Source organism: Hemicordylus capensis, chromosome 4 (genome assembly GCF_027244095.1).
Source record: "Hemicordylus capensis ecotype Gifberg chromosome 4, rHemCap1.1.pri, whole genome shotgun sequence".
NCBI lineage: Eukaryota > Metazoa > Chordata > Lepidosauria > Squamata > Cordylidae > Hemicordylus > Hemicordylus capensis.
Window position 1 is genome coordinate 149,582,393 of NC_069660.1, and position 21,739 is coordinate 149,604,131.

Genomic DNA, 21,739 nt, shown 5'->3' on the forward strand with positions numbered 1-21,739 from the left:
CAAGATTTAAGAAGCTTTCTAAAAACTGTGATGGAGACTGAGGAGCAAATGGCCACTGGGAGAGCATTCCAAAGTCTGGGGGCAGCAACAGAGAAGGCCCTGTCCTGAGTGCATGGCAGACAAGCCTCCTTCATTGTAGGCACCCGGAGCAGAGCCCCCTCAGATGACCTTGTCAAGCGGGCAGCAACCCTTGGGAGCAGGCGGTCCCTCAGATACCCCAGGCCCAAACCGTTAAGGGCTTTAAAAGTCAAAAGCAGCACCTTGAATTGGACCCGGAAACAAACTGGCAGCCAGTGCAGCTCTTTCAGGATGGGTGTGATGTGCTCCCACCAGGCAGCTCTGGACAAAACCCTAGCTGCCGCATTTTGCACTACCTGCAGTTTCCGGATATTCTTCAAGGGCAGCCCCACGTAGAGCACGTTACAGTAATCCAGCTGTGACATGGCTAAGGCATGGGTAACCGTGGCCAGATCTGCCTTCTCGAGAAAGGGACGCAGCTGGCGCACTAGCCAAAGCCATGCAAAGGCACCCCTGGCCACCGCCTCCACCTGAGCTTCCAAAAGCAGAGCCGGGTCCAGTAGTACCCCCAAGCTGCATACTTGCTCCTTCAAGGGTAGTGCAACCCCATCCAGAACCGGTAAAATCTCCTCATCCCGATTGGCTCTCCTACTGACCAACAGTACCTCCGTCTTGTCCAGATTCAATTTCAGTTTATTAGCCCACATCCAACCCATAACGTCCTCCAGCCCCCGATTCAGGCATCCACCACCTCAATAGAATCAGATGACAAGGAGAGATAGAGCTGAGTGTCTTCCGCATATTGTTGACAACCCAGTCCAAAAAACTGAGTTTTTGTAAATTTGTAAATCATTCTCGAGGCAAACTCTGAAGAATAGGGCAACACAGCTAAAAGTTTCGTTAATGGAGAACGTGCTCTGCCCGCCAGCCTCTTCCTCCCTGCCGAGGGCTGCTCATACGCAGTCTAAACCCTCAAGCTCAGCTCACAATGCCGTGGGGACTAAAAGCTGAGATAGCCTCAGACGGAAGCAGTCTGTAGTATTTGAATAAAACTCTTCTTTTTGTTATTTTCTTTTACAAGCTTCTCCAAATGGTTTATTAACTCAAGGGGGTCGTGGTGAAAGGGTTTCCCCCCCTCTGGTGCAAACACACCTCAGGTGATCAACAGCTACCAGTTTTTCCACCTTGTGTAGGCTTGCACATGGAGGATTTTTGTGTACTTTTCCAATAGCAAAAGAAAAAGAGTTTTCACTGGGATTCCGCCCCACATCCAGGGAGGTTCAAGCTCTGTAATAAAGAGGGGTGGTTGGTAGGGGCAGCCATTTTTTAACCTACCAACAATAAAGAAGAGTTTTAGGAGAAGCCTAGTCATGCAGCTCAGCAGGGATGATTCAGCATTTCTTTCTGTCACTTGGGCTTGCTCTGAGACAAAGGCTTTAATCTGCTACACTAGCATATTGGGAATTAAATGGTAAGTAAGTTTACAGCAGGCTCTTTAAAAAAAAACACAAGGTGAAAGGAAAATTGAACTTGTCCCACTATTGTGTATGTTCCTCAGAAACATAGTCCTGGAAGTGAATAGGGCTTTTAGAGGGAGGGAAGAAAAGTGAAAATTGCTTCTGCCTCCCACTTCACCCATACTGGGGCTGCAAAAGAAGCCTTCAACACAGCTGTTCTCCAGTCACTCTCCAAACCCTTTGTGAAGCCCTTCTTCTGTCTTTGTAGTGCTGCATCACATATGAGCCCTTATGTTTAGGACCTTTTCATCTAAACCGAAGTATTATATGTTTTGGGGGGACAATAAGTTAAAACATAAGCTTAAAAAAAAATCAAAATGTAACTTAGTTCGCATTAGCAGCGAGGTAGACGACTAAAACACAAGTGAAGAAAGACTCGACTTGAATCCGACAGATTATTACATAGAGAGCATTTGAAGATCTATGCTCAGGGGATACATGTGGCAAAGAAGCAATTCTTTTTCTCCCATATCGCGTCTGCAAGCTCATGTCTGGCAGAGTTGTTCAGGGTTGTGAAGGGGCTAATGTGCGCCTCTTTCCCCTTGAATCAGTACTTGGAACCAGCAGTTACTCGCTGTGACCTTTTAAATGATTTTTTTGTGGACAAAATCTCTCATATTTGGGCTGACTTAGATTGAAACTCCATAATTGTTACTGAGTCTGATGCTGAGGTGTCCAGCAGCTCCTCTTACGTGATGACCCTAGATCAGTTTCAGTGTGTGACCCCTTAGGATATGGACAAGTTGCTTGGAATGGTGTGGCCTACCACCTGCCCTCTTGATCCTTGTCCAACAGGGCTTATACTATGTGGCAGGGAGGCTGTTGCAGAGGGCCTGGTAGAGATAATAAATGCTTCTCTGTGGGATGGTAGGATGGCTCCTTGTCTTAAGGAGGCAATCATTAGACCACTTCTGAAGAAGCCTGCCTTGGATCCCTCAGAGTTAAGCAATTACAGGCCTGTCTCCAACCTTCCATGGCTGGGCAAGGTGACTGAGAAAATGGTGGCCTCCCAGCTCCAGGCGGTCTTGGAGGAAACTGATCGTCTAGACCCTTTTCAAACTGGCTTTCAGGCAGGCTATGCAGTGGAGACTGCTTTGGTCAGCCTGATGGATGGTCATCAATTGGGAATTGACAGAGGGAGTGTGACTCTGTTGGTCCTCTTTGATCTCTTGGTGGCTTTCAATACTAGAGTATCCTTCTGGAACATCTATGGGGGTGGGAGACACTGCTTTGCAGTGGTTCTGCTCCTAGCTCACAGGCAGATTCCACATGGTGTCTCTTGGAGAGTGTTCTTCAAAATCTGAACTTTCATATGGTGTCCCTCAGGGCTCCATATTGTCTCCAATGTTGTTTAACATCTAAATGAAACTGCTGGGAGAGATCATCAGGAGATTTGGTGCAAGGTGTTATCAGTATGCTCGTGACACCCAAATCTATTTCTCCATGTCATTATCATTGGGAGAAGACATAATTTCCTTAAATGCCTGCCTGGAGGCAGAAAAGGGCTGGATGAGGAGTTACAAACTGGAGCTGAATCCAGATAAGATGGAGGTACTTATTGTATGGGGTCGGAACTCAGGAGACGATATTGATCTGCCAGTTTTGGATGGGGTCATGCTCCCCCGGAAGGAACAGGTACGCAGTCTGTGGTGCTTCTGAATCCGAACCTCTCCCTGGTGTCCCAGGTTGAGGGGGTGGCCAAAGGTGCATTTTATTGGCTTTGGCTGATACACTAGTTGCACCTGTTTCTTGAGATGAACGACCTCAAAATGGTGGTATATATGCTGGTAACCTCTAGGTTGGATTACTGCAATGCATTCTATGTGGGACTGCCTTTGTACGTAGTTCGGAAACTGCAGCTGGTCCAGAATGTGGCGGCCAGGTTGGTCTCTGAGTCATCTAGGAGAGACCATATTACTCCTGTGTTGAAAGAACTACACTGGCTGCTGATACATTTCCAGGCAAAATACAAGGTGCTGGTTATCCTCTATAATAAAAGGCTAAGTGTGCACCCATGTCAAATGCCTGGCGTGCGTCTGTGTCTCCCTTGGCTGTTCTGGGCATGAGCAGAGCGCATGCCCAGAACATGCCGAGGGAGACACGACCGCCAGCACCAGGCGGCCATGTTGGGCGGTTGTTTGCCCGGCCGCGGAAAGGCCAGAAGCGGCTGCTGCGAAGCCGGGGAATCCAGGGAAGAGGTGGCGGGGGAAGCTGGCCGAGGCGCGGCCGAGCCATGGCCGAGGCCTGGCTGCGCCGCCGAAGCCGGGCGGGGGGAAGAGGCAGTGGGGGAAGCCGGCTGAGGTGGCGGCGGAGATGCTGCCACCGAAACCGGGCGGGGGGGAGACCTTGGGGCCCTTGCCCGGCCGGGGAGACCGGCCGCGGCATGGAGGCTGGCAGCGGCAGAAGGGGGAATGGCGGCAGGGGGCCCGGAGCGCACAGCTCTACTAGCGCCCATTATTTAACGGGCCTCAAATCACTAGTTATCTATAAAATCCTAAACAGCTTAGGCCATGGATATTTAAGAGAATATCTTGACCATGAGCCCCACCACCTGTTAAGATCACCTGGAGAGTTGACAAGTTGCCGCCAACTCGTCTGGTGGCTACTCGGGAACGGGCCTTCTCCGTTGCTGCTCCTGGACTTTGAAATGCACTGCCATTTGAAATAAGAGCCTTCCTATCTCTGGCAACTTTTAAAAAGGCACTGAGACACATTTATTCACCCAGGCTTTTAATTAGATTTATAGTTTTAAAATTTTTAATACTGGGTTTTAAAAGTTTTTTAATTATTTCAATTGCTAATTGATTTGATGTTTTAAATTATTTTAATTGTAAACTGCCCAGAGATGCAAGTTTTGGGTGGTAGAGAAATATTTTAAATAAATAAATAATAAATAATTACGCCTTATTGCTGAAATTAAGGATAATTATTCAGTGTTCTTGTTGGTATTATATATAAACTTAAGTTTTTTCTTTCTTGTTATTGATGTATAATGTGTGGTATAATCCTAATATTAAAAAGCTTTTCTGATACACTTTAAATCTGTTTGCAATCTGTGTCATAGATATCCATGAACATGGGATCTCATTATCACTGCATTATCTGTTCAGCAACCATTACCCGAAGGGCTGATATGGTAGGGCATATTAAACGCCATGTGAATAAAAGAGAAACTGAATCAAGGTATACCCCAGGTAAGTGCCTAAACATCTCTGTTGATTCAGTAAGAAGATACTATATTTTGTTCGTTGTATGTTATGTGCAATAGATGACAAAATAGAATATGTAAAACAGAACAAAAGAAAAACACACAGAACAGAATATAGATTTAGAATATATATTTAGATTTAGTTATCAAGGGGTGAGAAGTCAGATAAAGATCATATTTCACAACCAGTTTTCTGCATGCAGATGATGCATTTGTCCCTAGGTTGTCATTCCAATTGTTTGTTTCTTGTACAACACAGAAACTAATATCCAGGATCCCCAATATAGGTTTGAAAATCTGTCCTTGAGACAAATAGTATTTGGGATGTCTTCAAACACTCAGATGCATCTGTTGCCATATGATTATATTTCCTGCTCTTTTTTCTGATACTGAAATAGTGTCTTGAAAGTGATAGGATCCAAATGCAAATGTTAGACCCCTTTAGTACAATGGCACTGTGGCAGTTTCTGAACAAAAAACAAACAGTATGTTTTTCACATTGCAAGTGTTCTGAGAATAGTTAACTGTGTTCTTGTAATCTATCATTCATTCATTCAATTTCTATACCACTCTTCCAAAAATGGCTCAGGGCGGTTTATACAGAGAAATAATAAATAAATAAGATGGATCTCTGTCTCCAAAGGGCTCACAATCTAAAAGAAACATAAGACAGACACCAGCAACCGTCACTGGAGGTACTGTGCTGGGAGTGGATAGGGCCAGTTACTCTCCCCCTGCTAAATAAAGAGAATCACCATGTTAAAAGGTGCCTTTTTAATCTACAGTATCTCTTGATTTAATAGCTGTTGTATTCTGCATTATTACTACTATGGATCTAATTATCTTGCTTTATTTTAAAAAATGCAACACTCTACAATCTCCTTAAATTATTCTTAGCCCCTGCTCTTAAATCATCTCATGAAGTACTGAAAGAAGCAGATACGGAAGTACAAGTCCTTCCTAACTATTCTACACCACAAAAAACAGATTCCTATTTTAATCCCAAAATGAAACTAAACAGGTAAGAAATTAAGAGATTTTATGGAATTCTTTGAGGGATTAATTTTTTTAAAATTACAAATGTTCATATATCTTTGTTTAAATTTTTTATTGATTTTTAACAATATCTTAACATTCACATCACATTAAACAAATATTGACTTCCCGCTCACACCTCCTCGTGAATTACCAACTATAGAATTAACCCTTGCTATAATCATAATTCAAAACATATATCTTAGACCTTACAAACTCGATTTTGATCTACCCAACCTGCTATATTACTAAATTTCAAACCCTGTTGTAAAATCAATATTAGGAAAATTGTTTTTTAAGTATAATAATGGTTTCCAATCTTCTTTAAAGCATTCAAAATTTTGGTCTCTTATCAGTACTGTAAGTTTTGCCATCTCCGCATATTCCAAATTTTTTATCAGCCAATCTTCTTTTGAGGGCAGTTCATTACTCTTCCATTTCTGCGCATATACTATTCTGGCCGCCGTGGTAGCGTACATAAAGAATGTTAAGTTGGTTGCAGAAAATACTCCTTGCATTATTCCCAGCAGGAAGGAATCTGGTAGTGGTTCCATAAAATCCATAAGGACTGGGTTCTGCGCCTGCGCAGACCACACTTCGAATAGAATTCTCTAGCTCCTCGTGACACCCAACCGCCTACAGCGCGAGGCTGCAGTACCATTTAACGGTGGTTAGGCGTCCCCTATCCTCAGTTTCTTGTTGACCGCCAAAGCGTTCATATCTTCGGGAAACTTGTTGCTCCTCAGAACTTTTTACTTGTTTATGACTGGCACGAATTTAGACTACTCTACCGGATAATCCTCTCAACAAAGACGACTTGATTATAAAGTGAAACAAACAATTCAAGACTCGGAACGGACCACGAACCTTTTCTGGCAATAAACGACCCGGAATGGACGACGATCTCTCTGGCAATTGACTTGGACTGGACACGGACTCCTTTTCGTAAGCCCTTAACTGCCCTAAATGAGTGCGGGGAAAGAAATGCTGAGGGAAAAGACCACTTTTAAAAGGTGCTGCGATTGCCGCGGGAAAATCCCTTCCACAGACGGGCATCAGATTTGCTTGTTCTGTTTGGGTGAGGCCCATGTTACTGCCAACTGCTCTGTATGTACTACCTTTAGCAAGCAGATTCTGAAAAATAGAGCAGCGCGCCTTAAAGTGGCTTTAATGGAGCAGGCATTGCAGTCTAAATGTTCTGGGACCTCCGACTCAAGACCTGCAGTGATGCAGTCTAGTCTCGGAGTCTGTATCGTGGAGAGACGCTGAGGACTTGACTTTGACGAAAAAGCATTTGTCGACATCGAAAAACCCTGCGAAAACCGCCATGGCTTCGAGCTCCTCGGTATCGAAGGCAGCAACACCAGGGACGTCTCATGCATTAAAAAAGCCAGAGGGTGCCTTGCTGACTCGAAAGCATAAAAGCTCGACGTCAGAGACTGGACCGGAGAAGAAGAAATTCAAAAAGCACCGAGCGAAAGAGGCCGTTGCTGGTTCCGATCATACACCTTCCCCGACAGGGCTTCAAACCTACAGAAGCCCTTGACGTCGTGCAGCTTCTCTTTCTCCAGCGCCCACTCCGCACCAATCGCCTTCGACCTCAATCCTGCCATCGATGAAGGCTGTGCTGTCTTCCACACAACCATCGGCATCGACGTCGGAGCCTATGTTGACTCCCACTCGGCCGTCGACATCGATGGAACCATCAACTTCTACACAACCATCGACATCGATGAAGGCATCGGCGGTGAGACCGACAAGAATCTGGAATCCATCGATGCAGACAGCTATTCCAATTTCCGTTCCTGTTACGGAAGCCTCACCGGCACTGCCGGCTATGGCTAATTCGACACCCAAAGCCTATGCAGGATCATATGCAGAGAGAGCGGTGCCCGAACTTGACATCGCGGCCAATGACGTACCCAAGGGCATTGATGTTGAAGAAGGGCCATATGATACAGTCGCAATAATTCTTGATCCTGAAATGGAGCCGGTGCCGGACCACGGGATGGACTTGGGAGAACATACTCCGGGACAGGACAGTACAGCAAACAATACTCTCAATCGCATGCTACACTCGGAGGAGACTCCACCCTCCACTAACACTTTTCAGTGATTTGGGGACTTAACTCCAATACCGAAAACACCGTCTTTTACCGGACCTTCTACTCCTGCGGCGGGCTTATTGCCGCAGGGAGGATGGCACAATACTTGCACCATTTCTCCAGAAGAATATTCACTCTTCCAATTATGGCTGTCTGAGAGAGGCCAGAAAGATGCTCCAAAACTTTTAAGGGAGTCTGCTGTGCAGACTAGTGCACCCGTAGCACTGCAAAGGACAGTCTCACTACAAGGTGACTATCCAGCAGAGTCGGTTAAGGTTATTAAGGAAATGTGATCAGTTTGCCAACAGACCACTCAGATTCCTCTCAAGGCGGCTCCATCACAGCGCTCTGTTTCACTTCAAGCGGATCTAATTACACCACTCAAATCCAAACCCAACACACAGGAAGGATGCCTTACTTCGTGCCAGGGACGGCGCGTCTCTATCTTCCCCATTGCCTCTGTCTTCTGATAGTGAGGGCGAAGAGGACGTACCAGATGGCTCTTCATCAGACGCGTCAGAAACAGACGCTCCGGAGGAGCACTTACTTCCTGATCCAAGTGATGATGTTGCGGCAATTCCGTCAATTTCACCAAATGAGGAGATGAAAGGATATCAGCAGCAGCTGGCAGAGATGGCCTGGGTTCTAGGCCTAGATGTGAAACAGAAAATGCTGGACTTAGATGACCCGGTTTATAACATGATGAACAAAGTGTCGGGGTTGCAGCCGGTATATTTACCAATGTTGCCCCACATTTCGCGTGCAGCAAAATCTGCATGGGAGGTGCTGCAGACATCTACACCAACCTCCAAACGGTTAGAAGTTTTGTACCACGTTCAGGAAGAGGACAATGAATATTTAATTAGGCACCCAACACCAAACTCCTTAGTGATAGACTGCGCGTCTACCTCAAAGTAGTAAGCATTATACGACCCCCTCAGACAAAGAGGGATGTAAATTGGATGTTTTGGGAAGACGGACTTACTCAACTGCTTGCCTCTCAATAAAGATTGCAAATTATGTTGCTTGCCAGGCAAAGTACACCCACTCTCTGTGGGAGCTTTTATATGATCAAAGGTCCTCATTGAGCCATGAGGCGTTTATAGAAAGGTTCGAGTCAACCTTCCAGCGCACAACTGCTACAACTCGCCAGCAGCTTGCTAACTCTAAGCACTTGGCGGAATCAGAGTCGCGCACTCTGACAACCGCAATTATATTGAGACGTCATGCCTGGCTAAGAGCTACTCAACTTCATCAGGATATGAAAGATCGAATAGAAGTTTTACCCTTTGGGGGAAAAGGCTTATTCTCAGACGACACCGACGCAACCATGGAGCAATGGAAAAAATCCAAAATAACAGCCCGCTCCTTTACGAACCAAAGATTTAATACGTCTCGGTATCAGCCATATCAGAGGTACCAACCCTATCAAAAAAGACAGGGCTATTTCCGTCAACCGGATAGGAGAGATTATAAGCGTCAATACCAGCGCTATAACTGCAGGCAGTTCCACCCACGAAACAAAAACAATCAGCAAGGCCGCAATAAAGTCTCCCAGCAACCGAAGCAGCAGCTTTGATCTGCCACAGAGCCCACTGACCATCAACCTCGCAGCCACCATCCCCTGCGAACTACGCAACAACACGAGCTCAAGAAAGAAGATAATCTTGACTCCTGCCGGAAATACCATCAAACTGGCCAGCCATGCTCAAGCATGGCACCACATAATATCAGACCGGTGGGTCTTGAGGATAGTTTCGACAGGCTATGCCATAGAGTTCATAGAACTCCCTCCGTTCCAGGGGATGCGGTTCACACCAGATACACCTGTCTTGCGGGAAGAGGTACAGGAGTTATTGCAGAAAGGGGCAATATCTCCAGTTCAGTGGGCTCAGGGACAATCAGGATTCTATTCCCGATATTTTCAGGTGCCGAAGAAGGACGGGGGAATACGTCCAATAATGGACTTACGCTGGCTCAACCAATACACTGAAGTACAGACATTCCGTATGACGACATTGCAAGGCATCCTTTCCCTCCTCTACAGGGAACAGTGGATTGCAACGTTCGACCTCAAGGATGCGTACTTCCATGTAGGCATCCAGCAGAATCACAGAAAATATCTACGTTTCACTCTGGGGACGAAGATCTACCAATACAATGTCCTACCGTTTGGCCTAGTGACGGCACCGAGAGTCTTTACGAAGTGCATGGCGGTAGTAATCGCGCACCTACGGGTACTCGGCCTGTCAATTTACCTGTAACTCGACGATTGGCTCCTGACAGCCAAGACCAGGGAGCAGTTATTCGTCGACATAGAAGTCGTAAAATCACTACTAAGCGAGTTAGGGATCCAGATCAATTGGAAAAAGTCACACCTGACTCCGGCTCGAAGTTTGCAGTACATAGGAGCACGTCTCGACATGCTACAACAGATGGCGTTCCTACCAGAAGAACAGTTCCAACGTATAACTGCCCTAGTGCACTTGTTCCAGAAGAAGCCACTGCAGACGGCAAGAACGATACAGGTACTCCTAGGCTTGATGGCCTCATGCACCATCACGGTACCGTATGCGAAGCTAAGGATGCGCGGCTTACAACTTTGGTTCTTACGTCTCTTCCGTCCAAAACACGATTGTCAAACCAGGCGGCTTTTAATACCACGGAAGGTCCTTCTGTCGTTGCATTGGTGGACGAAGGAATCTCACCTTCTCAAGGGTGTCCCGTTCAGAAATCCGTTGCCATCAGTAACTCTGACGACAGATGCATCCATGCGAGGCTGGGGAGCCCACATAGGGGACAGAACAGCTCAGGGTTTATGGAATCAGACAGAAGCACGCATGCACATCAACTTCCTAGAGTTACTAGCGGCTTACAAAGCTTTGCTCGCATTTCAGAACTTACTCCAAGGTGCTGTGGTCCAGTTACAGATGGACAACACCACGGCAATAGCATACATGAACAAGCAGGAGGGCACCGTGTCTCGTGCGCTGTGCAGCCTGAGCTTACAAATATGGAATTGGTGCATCCCCAGGGGACTCCATTTGCAAGCAATGCACATCAAAGGCACCCTGAACTGCTTAGCAGATTCCTTGAGCAGAGAAGTCATCCTGCATGAAAACGAATGGGAACTGAACACAAAGATCCTTCAGAAACTATTTGTAACCTGGGGATGGCCAGAAGTCGATCTGTTTGCAACGCAGCAGAACAAGAAATGCGATGTTTACTGCTCCAGAATGGGTCTCGGCATCAATTCCAAGGGCGACGCATTTCAATATCAATGGGTGAGGAGCTTCTTTTACATATTTCCTCCAACTCCGCTCCTTCCCACGAACATGGCCAAACTCCTTCAAGAACGTTCATGAGCAATAGTGATTGCCCCATGGTGGCCCCGTCAACCCTGGTTCACGCAGCGACTCAGACTGTCGGGGGGAACATACGTCCGCCTTCCCAAGTGGGAGGATCAATTGTCACAGGATCAAGGCCATATCCTCCATCCCAATCTATCAGTGTTGAATCTGACGGCTTGGAAGATAAGCTTCTAAAGAACATCCTTTTGAACACTCGTAGGGCATCCACAAGGAAGAACTACGCAGCGAAATGGCACAGGTTTTGCACTTATGCTCGGAGCCATCGTTTCCAACCAAAGCTTGCTGAGCTTAAAGAAGTGCTCCTTTACCTCACTTCATTGAAAAGGGCAGGATTGGCTAATGTGTCAATCAAAGTCCACATGGCCGCTTTATCTTCCCGTCATGGGGGATGGGATGGCAAGACTCTGTTCACTCACCCTAAATGTAAGGACTTCCTCAGGGGCATAAATAATCTTTATCCACCTGTTCGTCGCCCAGCGGAAAAACTGAGTCTGTCGCTTGTCCTTGGGGCTCTAACAGAGGCCCCGTTTGAGCCCATGGCCTCTGCATCGTTGAAATTTACAACGTTAAAAACCTTGTTCTTAATAGCAATAACCACGGCAAGAAGGGTGAGTGAACTCAGAGCCCTTTGAGTAGATGAACCATATACCGTGATTCATCCTGACCGTGTGGTGATGTGTTTGGATCCGGACTTCCGTCCAAAAGTTATCTCAGATTTCCATCTCAATACGAATATAGTCCTTCTGACTTTCTTCAAAAATCCTGAATCCCGGCTTGACAAGGCAATGCATTCCATGTCAGGAGAGCGCTATTATACTATCTGAAAGCGACACAGCCAATTCGAAAAACAAGTCTTCTATTTGTCTGCGGAAAAGGCCATTATAAAGGCCAAGCTCTGTCTCGCTAGAAATTGGCGTTTTGGCTAGTAGAGTTGATAAAGTTGGCTTATGTTTCACAAGGCAAAACACCGCCCATCAGTGTTTGGGCTCATTCCACCAGATCCTATGCAGCTTCAGCGGCGCACCTGTCGGGCATCAGGTTTCAGGATATCTGTTTAGCGGCTACATGGGCATCACACCAAACCTTCATCAAACATTATGCCTTGGACATAAGGTTGGCAGCTGTGGCAGAATTTGGACGGGCGGTGTTGAAGAGGATCCTACCGTAGCATCATGCACCCACCACCGTTTTCTGCAGCTTGTAATTCACCCAGTCCTTATGGATATTATGGAACCACTACCAGATAAACAGGTTGCTTACCTGTAACAGGTGATCTGGTAGTGGTTCCATACATTCATAAGACCTGCCCATCCATCCCTGCTGCAGGGAAGAGGCTATGGTGTAGAGGCTACGATGTTTATGTTCAACAATGAAATGATGACGTTGTGCCAGTCGTCCTCAATTATACGGAGTGGCTTATCACCAAGAAACTGAGGATAGGGGACGCCTAACCGCTGTTAAATGGTACTGCAGCCTCACGCTGTAGGCGGTTGGGCGTCACGAGGAGCTAGAGAATTCTATCCGAAGTGTGGTCTGCGCAGGCGCAGAACCCAGTCCTTGTGAATGTATGGAACCACTACCAGATCACCTGTTACAGGTAAGCAACCTGTTTTTCTGGCTTCTTAGGAAATGTCATTTTGAAAACTTTCTTTAACTCATATATCATGTCCCAAAAGGCCTTAGCCTTCCTACAAGACCACAACATATGAAAAAAAGTTCCTTCAGAGTGTCCACATTTCCAACATTTGTTTGAAGCATTTTTATACATTAATGCCAGTTTTTTAGGTGTCAAGTACCACCTATACATCATTTTATAATAATTTTCTTTTAAAATATAACATGCAGTAAACTTTAAATCAGTTTTCCATAATTTTTCCCAGGCTGCCATTTCTACAAAAGTTCATATATCAACAGAAATCAAAAGCAATGAATGTTTGTTCGTACAGGTGAGGTATCAAGTGTTGGAAAGACTGCTGTTCAAGCCTAATTAGTGAGTCCATGGCTAGGGTGGAAGCCAGATCAAAGTATAGAGTAGCTTCCTGCACTGAGCAGTAGGTTTGACTGGAAGACCTCCAAGGTCCCTTCCAGCTCTAAAAATCCTGTGAAATCATGACAAGCTATAGGCATGAACTTGTAAGGTTATTATGCTAGAAGGTTGAATCCTTTGTGTTGTGAATATTGTGTTTTTTCAAAGTCTTACCAAAAATATCAGTATTTACTCTGCAAATCCTAGACTTACTTCAACAGTATGAATGTTAACTACATGGGGGGTGGGTAACTTACTCTGTGATATTTTCTTTTTAAAAGAAAATATGGAGGCAGCCTGGTGTAGTGGTTAGAGTGCTGGACTAGGACCGGGGAGACCCGAGTTCAAATCCCCATTCAGCCATGAAACTAGCTGGGTGACTCTGGGCCAGTCACTTCTCTCTCAGCCTAACCTACATCACAGGGTTGTTATGAAAGAGAAACTCAAGTCTGTAGTACACCGCTCTGGGCTCCTTGGAGGAAGAGCGGGATATAAATGTAAAAATAATAAAAATAACAATAATAAACTGGATAGAGCAAGAGTAAGCAATAAACAGTTTACATTTTTCATTAGGATACATTTTTTCTTTTTCCAGGCAACTGATAGTCTGTGCTTTAGCTGTTCTAGCTGAGGAGCGAAAACCTTTGGAATGTCTGGATGCATTTGGAGCTACTGGTAGTGTGTTCTGCACTTTGACTCACTTGGTGTTCTCTGTACAGATAAATTGTATACTGTTCTTACCCTTCTAGCTGCCTGAGTATTCCAGCAAAGGAGAAGAGGGATAATAATGTTCAAATAAATAAATACTTGTAGTAGAATTTGAAAGGTTCTGTTGATTTTGGTGGAGTTAGTAGGCACATATCTGCATATTTCTCAGTTGGCAGTAAGCACTCAGAAATCATAAACCTTGAGTTCTCATTGTGTGCCAATTGCAGGCATCTGACTGTTTATTGTATTATTACAGTATTGTATTACAGTATTTTGTTTTCCAGAAATTTTATACTGAATTATATTATTCCTTTGTTTCATTATGTCTGGCCTTTACTTTTTTATATGTTTTATACTTTTAGTTGTTTGTTCTGTTGATATTAGGGTTGTGGTGGTTTGTGTGTGTGTTTTTCCTTTTGTTTGTGTTACCCAATTTTTGAATTGTTTTAATTGAAAAGTGAACTAAAGATGTCTGGGTAAATAAAATAAATTAGTGCATATGTCTTGCCTTCCAGGTATAATGGGACTACAATGGGCAAAGCATCTTGGAAATTCTGTGAAGGTCACAATTAATGATTATAATGAGAATTCTGTGACAATGATACAGGAGAACTGTCATTTAAATAAGATGAAGATGATAGTGAATAGCAAGGAGGAAGATGACTGTGATGAAACAGTGGAAGAAGGGGAAGAAAACCTGCCTGCCATTGAGGTGACAAAAATGGATGCCAATGTCATCATGCACTTAAGAGCATTTGATTTTATGTAAGTGGCTTTTATCTCTTTGATCAGCAATTTTTTCCTCCCAATGTTATCAAACCACAAGATATCACATCATTAGAAATTGAGAGATGAATCCAGAAATAGTCAATATCTGGATAGTGGTTCCATCATCCATAAATAGTGGGTTCTGCACCCGCGCAGATCAGCTTCAGGTAGAATTCGTTAGCTCCTCGCAACACCAGCAACCGCCTGTCGCACGTGACTGTAGTAGCCTCTAGTGGCGGTTGGGCGCTCTGCAATCCGTTTCTTTCTGACCGCCATTGCAATCAGTACTCGGAGATAGTTGCTCCTCGAAGAAACTTTGTTTTTCGTTTATTTGTTCTTCTGAACTTTGGACACGGACTTTGACAACTCTTACAGATACTCCTTTGGACTTTCGGATCATTTGGCTTGACTTTTGCATACGGACTCGGCTTCCCTCACGGACACTCCTTTGGATTTGTTGCGATCTCAGATTTCCCCCTCTGACGACGGAATGGACTTGGCTTCCCTCACGGACACTCCTTTGGATTTGTTGCAATCTCTGATTTTTTCCTCTGACAACGGAACAGACGACTAATCTTCGGAAATGACCGAGAGATCTGGTAAGGCAGATGGCTCAGGGAAGTCTGGGAAGGACAAGACAACCTTTAAGCGGTGCACCAACTGCCGAGGGAAGATTCCCTCAACAGACGGCCATGCCCTTTGCTTACTCTGTTTAGGAGAGAAGCATGACACAAAATCCTGCTCGGTCTGCGTTACTTTTAGCAAGCAGACTTTGAAGAATCAGGCAGCACGCCTTAGGGTGTATTTACTTGAGGAGTCTCTGGTGCCTAAGATGGCTACAGAGCGTACTGTGTCGAGTCCTGCTCCGAAAGGGCAGTCTAAGACCCTGACGGAGCCTGGTTCATTGAAATCGGCAGGAAAGGCCTCGATATCGATTGCTTCCACATCGAGGGCTATGGCATCGAAAGCTGGGGCATCGACCGCTTCAACCTCGACTGCATCAGCCCCTTTTAAGCGACCGGAGGATCGCCATTCAAGCCACAAGAGGAAACACAGGGAAAAGCTTTCGAAGCAGGAGCCGCCACCTAAGAAGCAGAAGCAGTTAGAGCCAGTTGTGGAGCACACTCCCTCGCCTTTGGGTCTACAGAATTACGTCATCCCTCGACGGCGAGCGGCTTCTTTATCCCCGGTGCTGACACCTCACCAGTCTCCATTGACTCCACTGTCTCGACAGATTCCACATCGAGACCACTCGGCGTCGAGGGAGAATAGACAGGAGACGGCGGCGCCTTTGATACCAACTTCTCGACACTGACACCTCTCGGTATCGATGCTGGCGTCGACAGGATTCACTGCTCCGGAGTCGACGGTTGCAGTTATTCTTGACACCGAACTCGACATCGTACCAGACATCGACATCGTGCCCGACGTCGACCTTGGCGTCGTGCCCTATGAAGAGAAAAATTCTGAGGTCATTCAATTGCCAACATCTGGAATGTCCCCTGTGACCACGCCAGGGCAAAGAGAGCTTTCTCCCGGTAGCAGGCTGGCACGCTTGCTTAATTCGGAGGAGAGTACACCTCCTACCTACACTTTTACTGGCTTCAATGAAGGTGACTATAATGCTCTGCATATACCTAAGACACCCTCTCTTTCAGCAAAGGCTACACCTGTCATGGGTCTCCTACCCAGAGGTGGTTGGGGAGATTCCATAACAATATCTCGAGAGGACTACTCCTTTTTCACAAGATGGCTGGAAGAACGGAGACGTACCCCCCCCGTAAGAGCACATAGTACGGAGACTGCCGTGCAAACTGCCATGCAAGCTACTAGAACTGAGACAGCTGTGCAAACTGCTGTGCAGCCTCTGATTCCTGTGCAGCGAGCGGAGACAGCCATCCAAGTCTCTGTACCGAGGCCTACTCAACGTATGGTTTCACTTCAGACGTACTTACCACTCAGACCAGAACTCACACTGCCAGTGCAGCAATCAATTTCGTTGCAGACTGATATGCCACTTACGTCGACCCAACCGTTGCTCTCCGTTCTCCACCAGGCAGCAACACAGACAGCTAAGGAACCAGTTAGGGTGACCTCTACAGCTGTAGGCAACTCACCTGTTTCGTCCAGAGAAGACGACGATGATGATATTGAGGAGGACTACACCTCAGACTCAACAGAAGGAGATCCCAAAAATCCAGAGACTCCTTCACTCGATCCAGATTTGGATATTGCAGCAGTTCCATCAATTTCTCCTAACGAGGAAATGAAAGGTTACCATCAGCAGGTGGCAGAAATGGCTTGAGTCCTGAGTCTACACCTCAAAGAAAAAACAACTGACTTAGAGGACCCAGTTTATAATATGATGCGGTCCGCCGCAGGCCTCCAGCCGGTTTACCTGCCTATGCTGCCACATATTTCAAGGGCGGCTAAGTCAGCTTGGGAAGTATTACAGACTTCAACACCTACTTCCAAATGATTGGAGGCTCTATATCGTATTCAAGAGGAGGAGAATGCTTACCTGGTGCACCATCCCGCTCCAAATTCTCTGTTAGTGGATTGTGTGACAACAACTAAAGGCGGTAAGCAACATACAACGCCGGCAGATAAAGAAGGCCGCAAGCTGGACATGCTTGGCAGGCGAACTTACTCGACCGCATGCTTGTCGATCAAGATAGCTAATTATGTAGCTTGCCAGGCAAGATATACGCATTCCCTCTGGGAGGCTTTGTATGATCAGCGCGGTGCGCTGGAGCCAGGAGAGTTTGTCAAGAGGTTCAAGGCAATATTTGTGAAGACGACTGCAGCCACCCGCCAACAATTGGCGAACGCGAAGCACCTAGCCGAATCTGAGTCTTGAACTCTGACCTCTTCTATTGTTCTAAGAAAGCATGCCTGGTTGCGTGCAATGGGTCTCCAACAGGACATGAAGGATCGGATTGAGACACTGCCATTTGATGGTGTTGGTCTCTTCTCTAACAAAACGGATGACAACATGGAGCAGTGGAAGAAATCTCGGATTACAGCTCGGTATTTCACTAATTCCAGATATACTGGTAAAAACAGACTTTACAATCAGTATAGTCAATACGGGCAGTATCAAGCTCGTCAGGGTTCCTGTCGTCGTTCTGACAGGAGGGACTTCAAACGACCTTATCAACGTTACGGCAGTAACGACCCTATTACCCGAGGAATAGGGCAAACCAAACTTCTCAAAATAAGAGAACCCCACAAGCAAAGCAGCAACTTTGATCAGCCGCTGAGCCCACCAACACCAAGCAAAGTACCTCATCTAACTGAGATCAAGCATTTGAGTACCAGGAATACCATCTCCTTAACAACACCAGAGTAACCATCAAGCTGGCAAGCCATGCCCAAGCATGGCACCATATAACATCGGATCAGTGGGTCCTATGCATAGTTTCAACGGGATATGCACTGGAGTTCAAGGAATACCCGCCATTCCTGGGAGTGAAATACACTCCAGAAACACCGATATTGAGGGAAGAGGTGCAGAAGCTCTTATTGAAGGGAGCGATATCACCGGTGAGGTGGGCTTTCAGTCGGACGGGATTTTATTCTCGCTACTTCCAAATCCCCAAGTGCGACGGGGGCATAAGACCTATAATGGATCTGCGAGGCCTGAATCAGTACATCGAAGTACAAAAATTCAGAATGACAACATTGCAAGCCATCCTTCCACTCCTCCATGGGGAGAACTGGATTGCAACGCTCGACTTAAAGGATGCGTACTTTCACATAGGCATTCAGCAGAATCATCGCAAGTATCTACGCTTCACCATGGGGAGCGAGATTTACCAATACAATGTGCTTCCGTTCGGGCTAGTCACTGCCCCCAGAGTGTTCACAAAATGTATGGCAGTGATAATAGCCCATCTCAGAGTGCAGGGTGTGTCCATATATCCGTATTTGGACGATTGGCTTCTGACAGCTGAAACAAAGGAACAATTGCTGAGGCACATAGACATGGTGATGAACCTGCTGGAGAACCTGGGAGTGCGGATCAATTGGGAGAAATCCTTTTTCAAGCCGGCAAAGCGCCTGCAGTACATTGGCGCGGAGTTGGATATGTCAGCCCAGAAGGCATTCTTCCCAGTAGCTCGATTTTCCCATCTGCATGCCCTGATTTACTGTTGTCAAGAGAATCCCATACAGAAGGCAAAGACAGTACAGGTACTGTTGGGTCTGATGGCGTCCTGCACCACCACAGTCCTGTACGTGAGGTTATGGATGCACAAGCTACAGCTCTGGTTTCTGAGAGCCTACAAGCCGAGGTCCGAACCTCAGTCCAAGCGGGTGACTCTTCCACAGAAAGTTTTAGATTTGTTGAATTGGTGGACAAAAGAGTCGAATATGCTCAATGGCATTCAATTTCGTACACGGGAGCCCGCGTTGACAGTGACATCCGATGCCTCCATGCACGGCTGGGGGGTGCACTTGCTGCACCACAGAGCTCAAGGAGTATGGACTCCAAAGGAGAGACTCCTGCACATCAACTTCCTCGAACTGCTGGCTGCGTTCAGAGCCCTGGTCGCCTTTCAGGGAGAGCTTGTCGGGAAAACTGTCCAGTTACAGATGGACAATATAACAGCCATTGCTTATGTCAACAAGCAAGGCGGAACAGTGTCCAGGTCTCTATGCAGTCTCAGTCTGCAGTTGTGGAACTGGTGCATCCTGCTCGGGATTTACCCCATGGCCATTCATATCAAGGGCAGCATGAACTGTCTAGTGGACTCACTGAGCAGGGACCTAGTGTTGGAACAACACGAATGGGAATTGCATCCGGAAGTGCTGGATCAACTATTCAAAGCTTGGGGCAGACCAAGGGTGGACCTATTTGCGACCACCGAGAACAGCAGGTGCGAGCATTACTGTTCACGGATGGGAGTCGGACCATTGAACAAGGGCGATGCCTTTCAGTATCTCTGGCGCCAGGAGCTGTTTTATGCCTATCCACCCACGCCCTTACTGCCCAGGGTGGTGGCCAAATTACTACACGACCAAACCAGAGCAATAGTGATTGCGCCTTGGTGGCCAAGACAGCCGTGGTACACACAGCTACTCAGACTATCGAGAGGGAACTACAGGAGACTCCCGCAGTGGACAGATCTAGTCACTCAAGATCAAGGCAGGGTGGTGCACCCCAACCTGTCTGTACTGAATCTCACAGCGTGCAGGATAGGCTTCTGAGGAAGATCCTCCTAAATACCTGTAAGCAGTCCACGAGACATAGCTACAGGGCAAAGAACTGTAGGTCCGCTGCACATGCTGCCCCCAAAGGCTATAACCCTAGGGAGGCGAGTCTGAAAGCCGTCCTTCTCTACCTGACCACTCTGAAGCAGAGCGGCCTAGCAAACGTGTCTATTAAGGTTCATATGGTGGCGATATTGGCGCACCACGATGGGTGGGACGGCAAGACGGTCTTTACCCATCCACGTTGTAAGGACTTTTTAAGAGGCATCAATAATCTATATCCTCCAGTGTGGCAGCCAGCCGAGAAGTGGAGCCTCTCCTTAGTGCTTTCATCTCTGACGGAGGCTCCATTTGAGCCGCTAGCTACGGCATCTCTAAAACACTTGACCCTAAAAACTCTGTTCTTAGTAGCAGTAACCTACACCAGATGAGTAAGTGAACTGCGGGCACTTCGTATTGACAAACCCTATACAAAATTTTATGCAGAAAGGGTTGTCATGCGCTTGGATCCTGAATTTCGGTCTAAAGTAGTGACTGATTTTCACTTGAATGCCGAAATTGTACTACCTACCTTTTTTAGGGATCCGATGTCGCCCCTCGAGCGAGCGATGCATTCGCTAGACGTCCGGCGGGCTCTTCTATTCTCTCTGAAGGCCACGAGTGCTATACGTAAAACACCTTGAATGTTCATAGACCTACAGGGGAAGTTCAAGGGGTGTTCATCAACCCGTCAGAAACTTTCCTTTTGGTTGGTGGAGTTGATTAAACTAGCGTATGACCAGCAGGGGGTCAGTACCCCTAAAACAATTAAAGCACACTCTACAAGAGCTTACGCCACGTTGGCTGCACATTTGGCTGGCATTCGTTTCGCTGACATCTTCACGGCAGCAACGTGGTCATCACATCAGACGTTTGTGAAACATTACTCTATAGATATACGAGCAGCAAAGGCTGCTGACTTTGGACGGGCAGTTTTAAAGAGGGTGTTACAGTGACTGGCAGGTTATGCCCACCACCAATTGGGTAGCTCGCAATTCACACACTATTTATGGATGATGGAACCACTATCCTGATAAACAGGTTGCTTACCTGTAACAGATGATCTGGTAGTGGTTCCATCATTCATAACACTCTCCATGCCGTCCCCACATCTGAAATGACAAGCCACTGTAACAGAAGCATCGTATGGCCATGTCGGCCATCAAGAAACTGATTGCAGAGACGCCCAACCGCCACTAGAGGCTACTACAGTCACATGCGACAGGCGGTTGCTGGTGTTGCGAGGAGCTAACGAATTCTACCCGAAGCTGATCTGCGCAGGTGCAGAACCCACTATTTATGAATGATGGAACCACTACCAGATCATCTGTTACAGGTAAGCAACCTGTTTTTATTTTTAAAACCTACCTTCAAAGGGCTTCGATCTGGACTGGGAGCTCAACACTTTCCCTTTGCACTATTTTTGCTCTGAATGTCTGTGAATGTGTGCGTGCACACACACCTTCACCCTGAAATGGTGATTTGCCCCCAAAGCAGATTATTTGCTGCAATTTATGAACGAGAGCAGCTTTAAAAAGCAATACAACTCTGCTAAATAAATGAGTGGCTATGAACATACACAGAGCACCTTGAACATACACTCACCACTGAGTAATCACAACCCGCAGTGACTTATTATTGGAAGAAAGGGGCTGTGACTTTCAGGTGAAATTTGGAATAGGGATGTGCACAGACTGAGGTTCATGCACAGGTTCAGTTCCAAACCGGCT

General features: G+C 46.4%; 1 protein-coding gene across 9 annotated transcripts in view; it reads left to right on the top strand.

The window, feature by feature from the left end:
• TRMT1L (tRNA methyltransferase 1 like) overlaps positions 1-21,739 on the top strand; it is a 58,898-nt gene that overhangs the window by 20,419 nt on the left and 16,740 nt on the right. For 8 of the 9 annotated variants that reach the window (XM_053242627.1, XM_053242625.1, XM_053242633.1 and 5 more), the window contains exons 6-10: positions 4,600-4,729; positions 5,641-5,764; positions 13,135-13,200; positions 13,876-13,955; positions 14,504-14,753. In XM_053242627.1, the coding sequence (XP_053098602.1) occupies positions 4,600-4,729; positions 5,641-5,764; positions 13,135-13,200; positions 13,876-13,955; positions 14,504-14,753 (650 nt within the window). The remainder of the gene's footprint in view (positions 1-4,599; positions 4,730-5,640; positions 5,765-13,134; positions 13,201-13,875; positions 13,956-14,503; positions 14,754-21,739) is intronic. The other variant, XM_053242628.1, reaches the window with a different exon arrangement.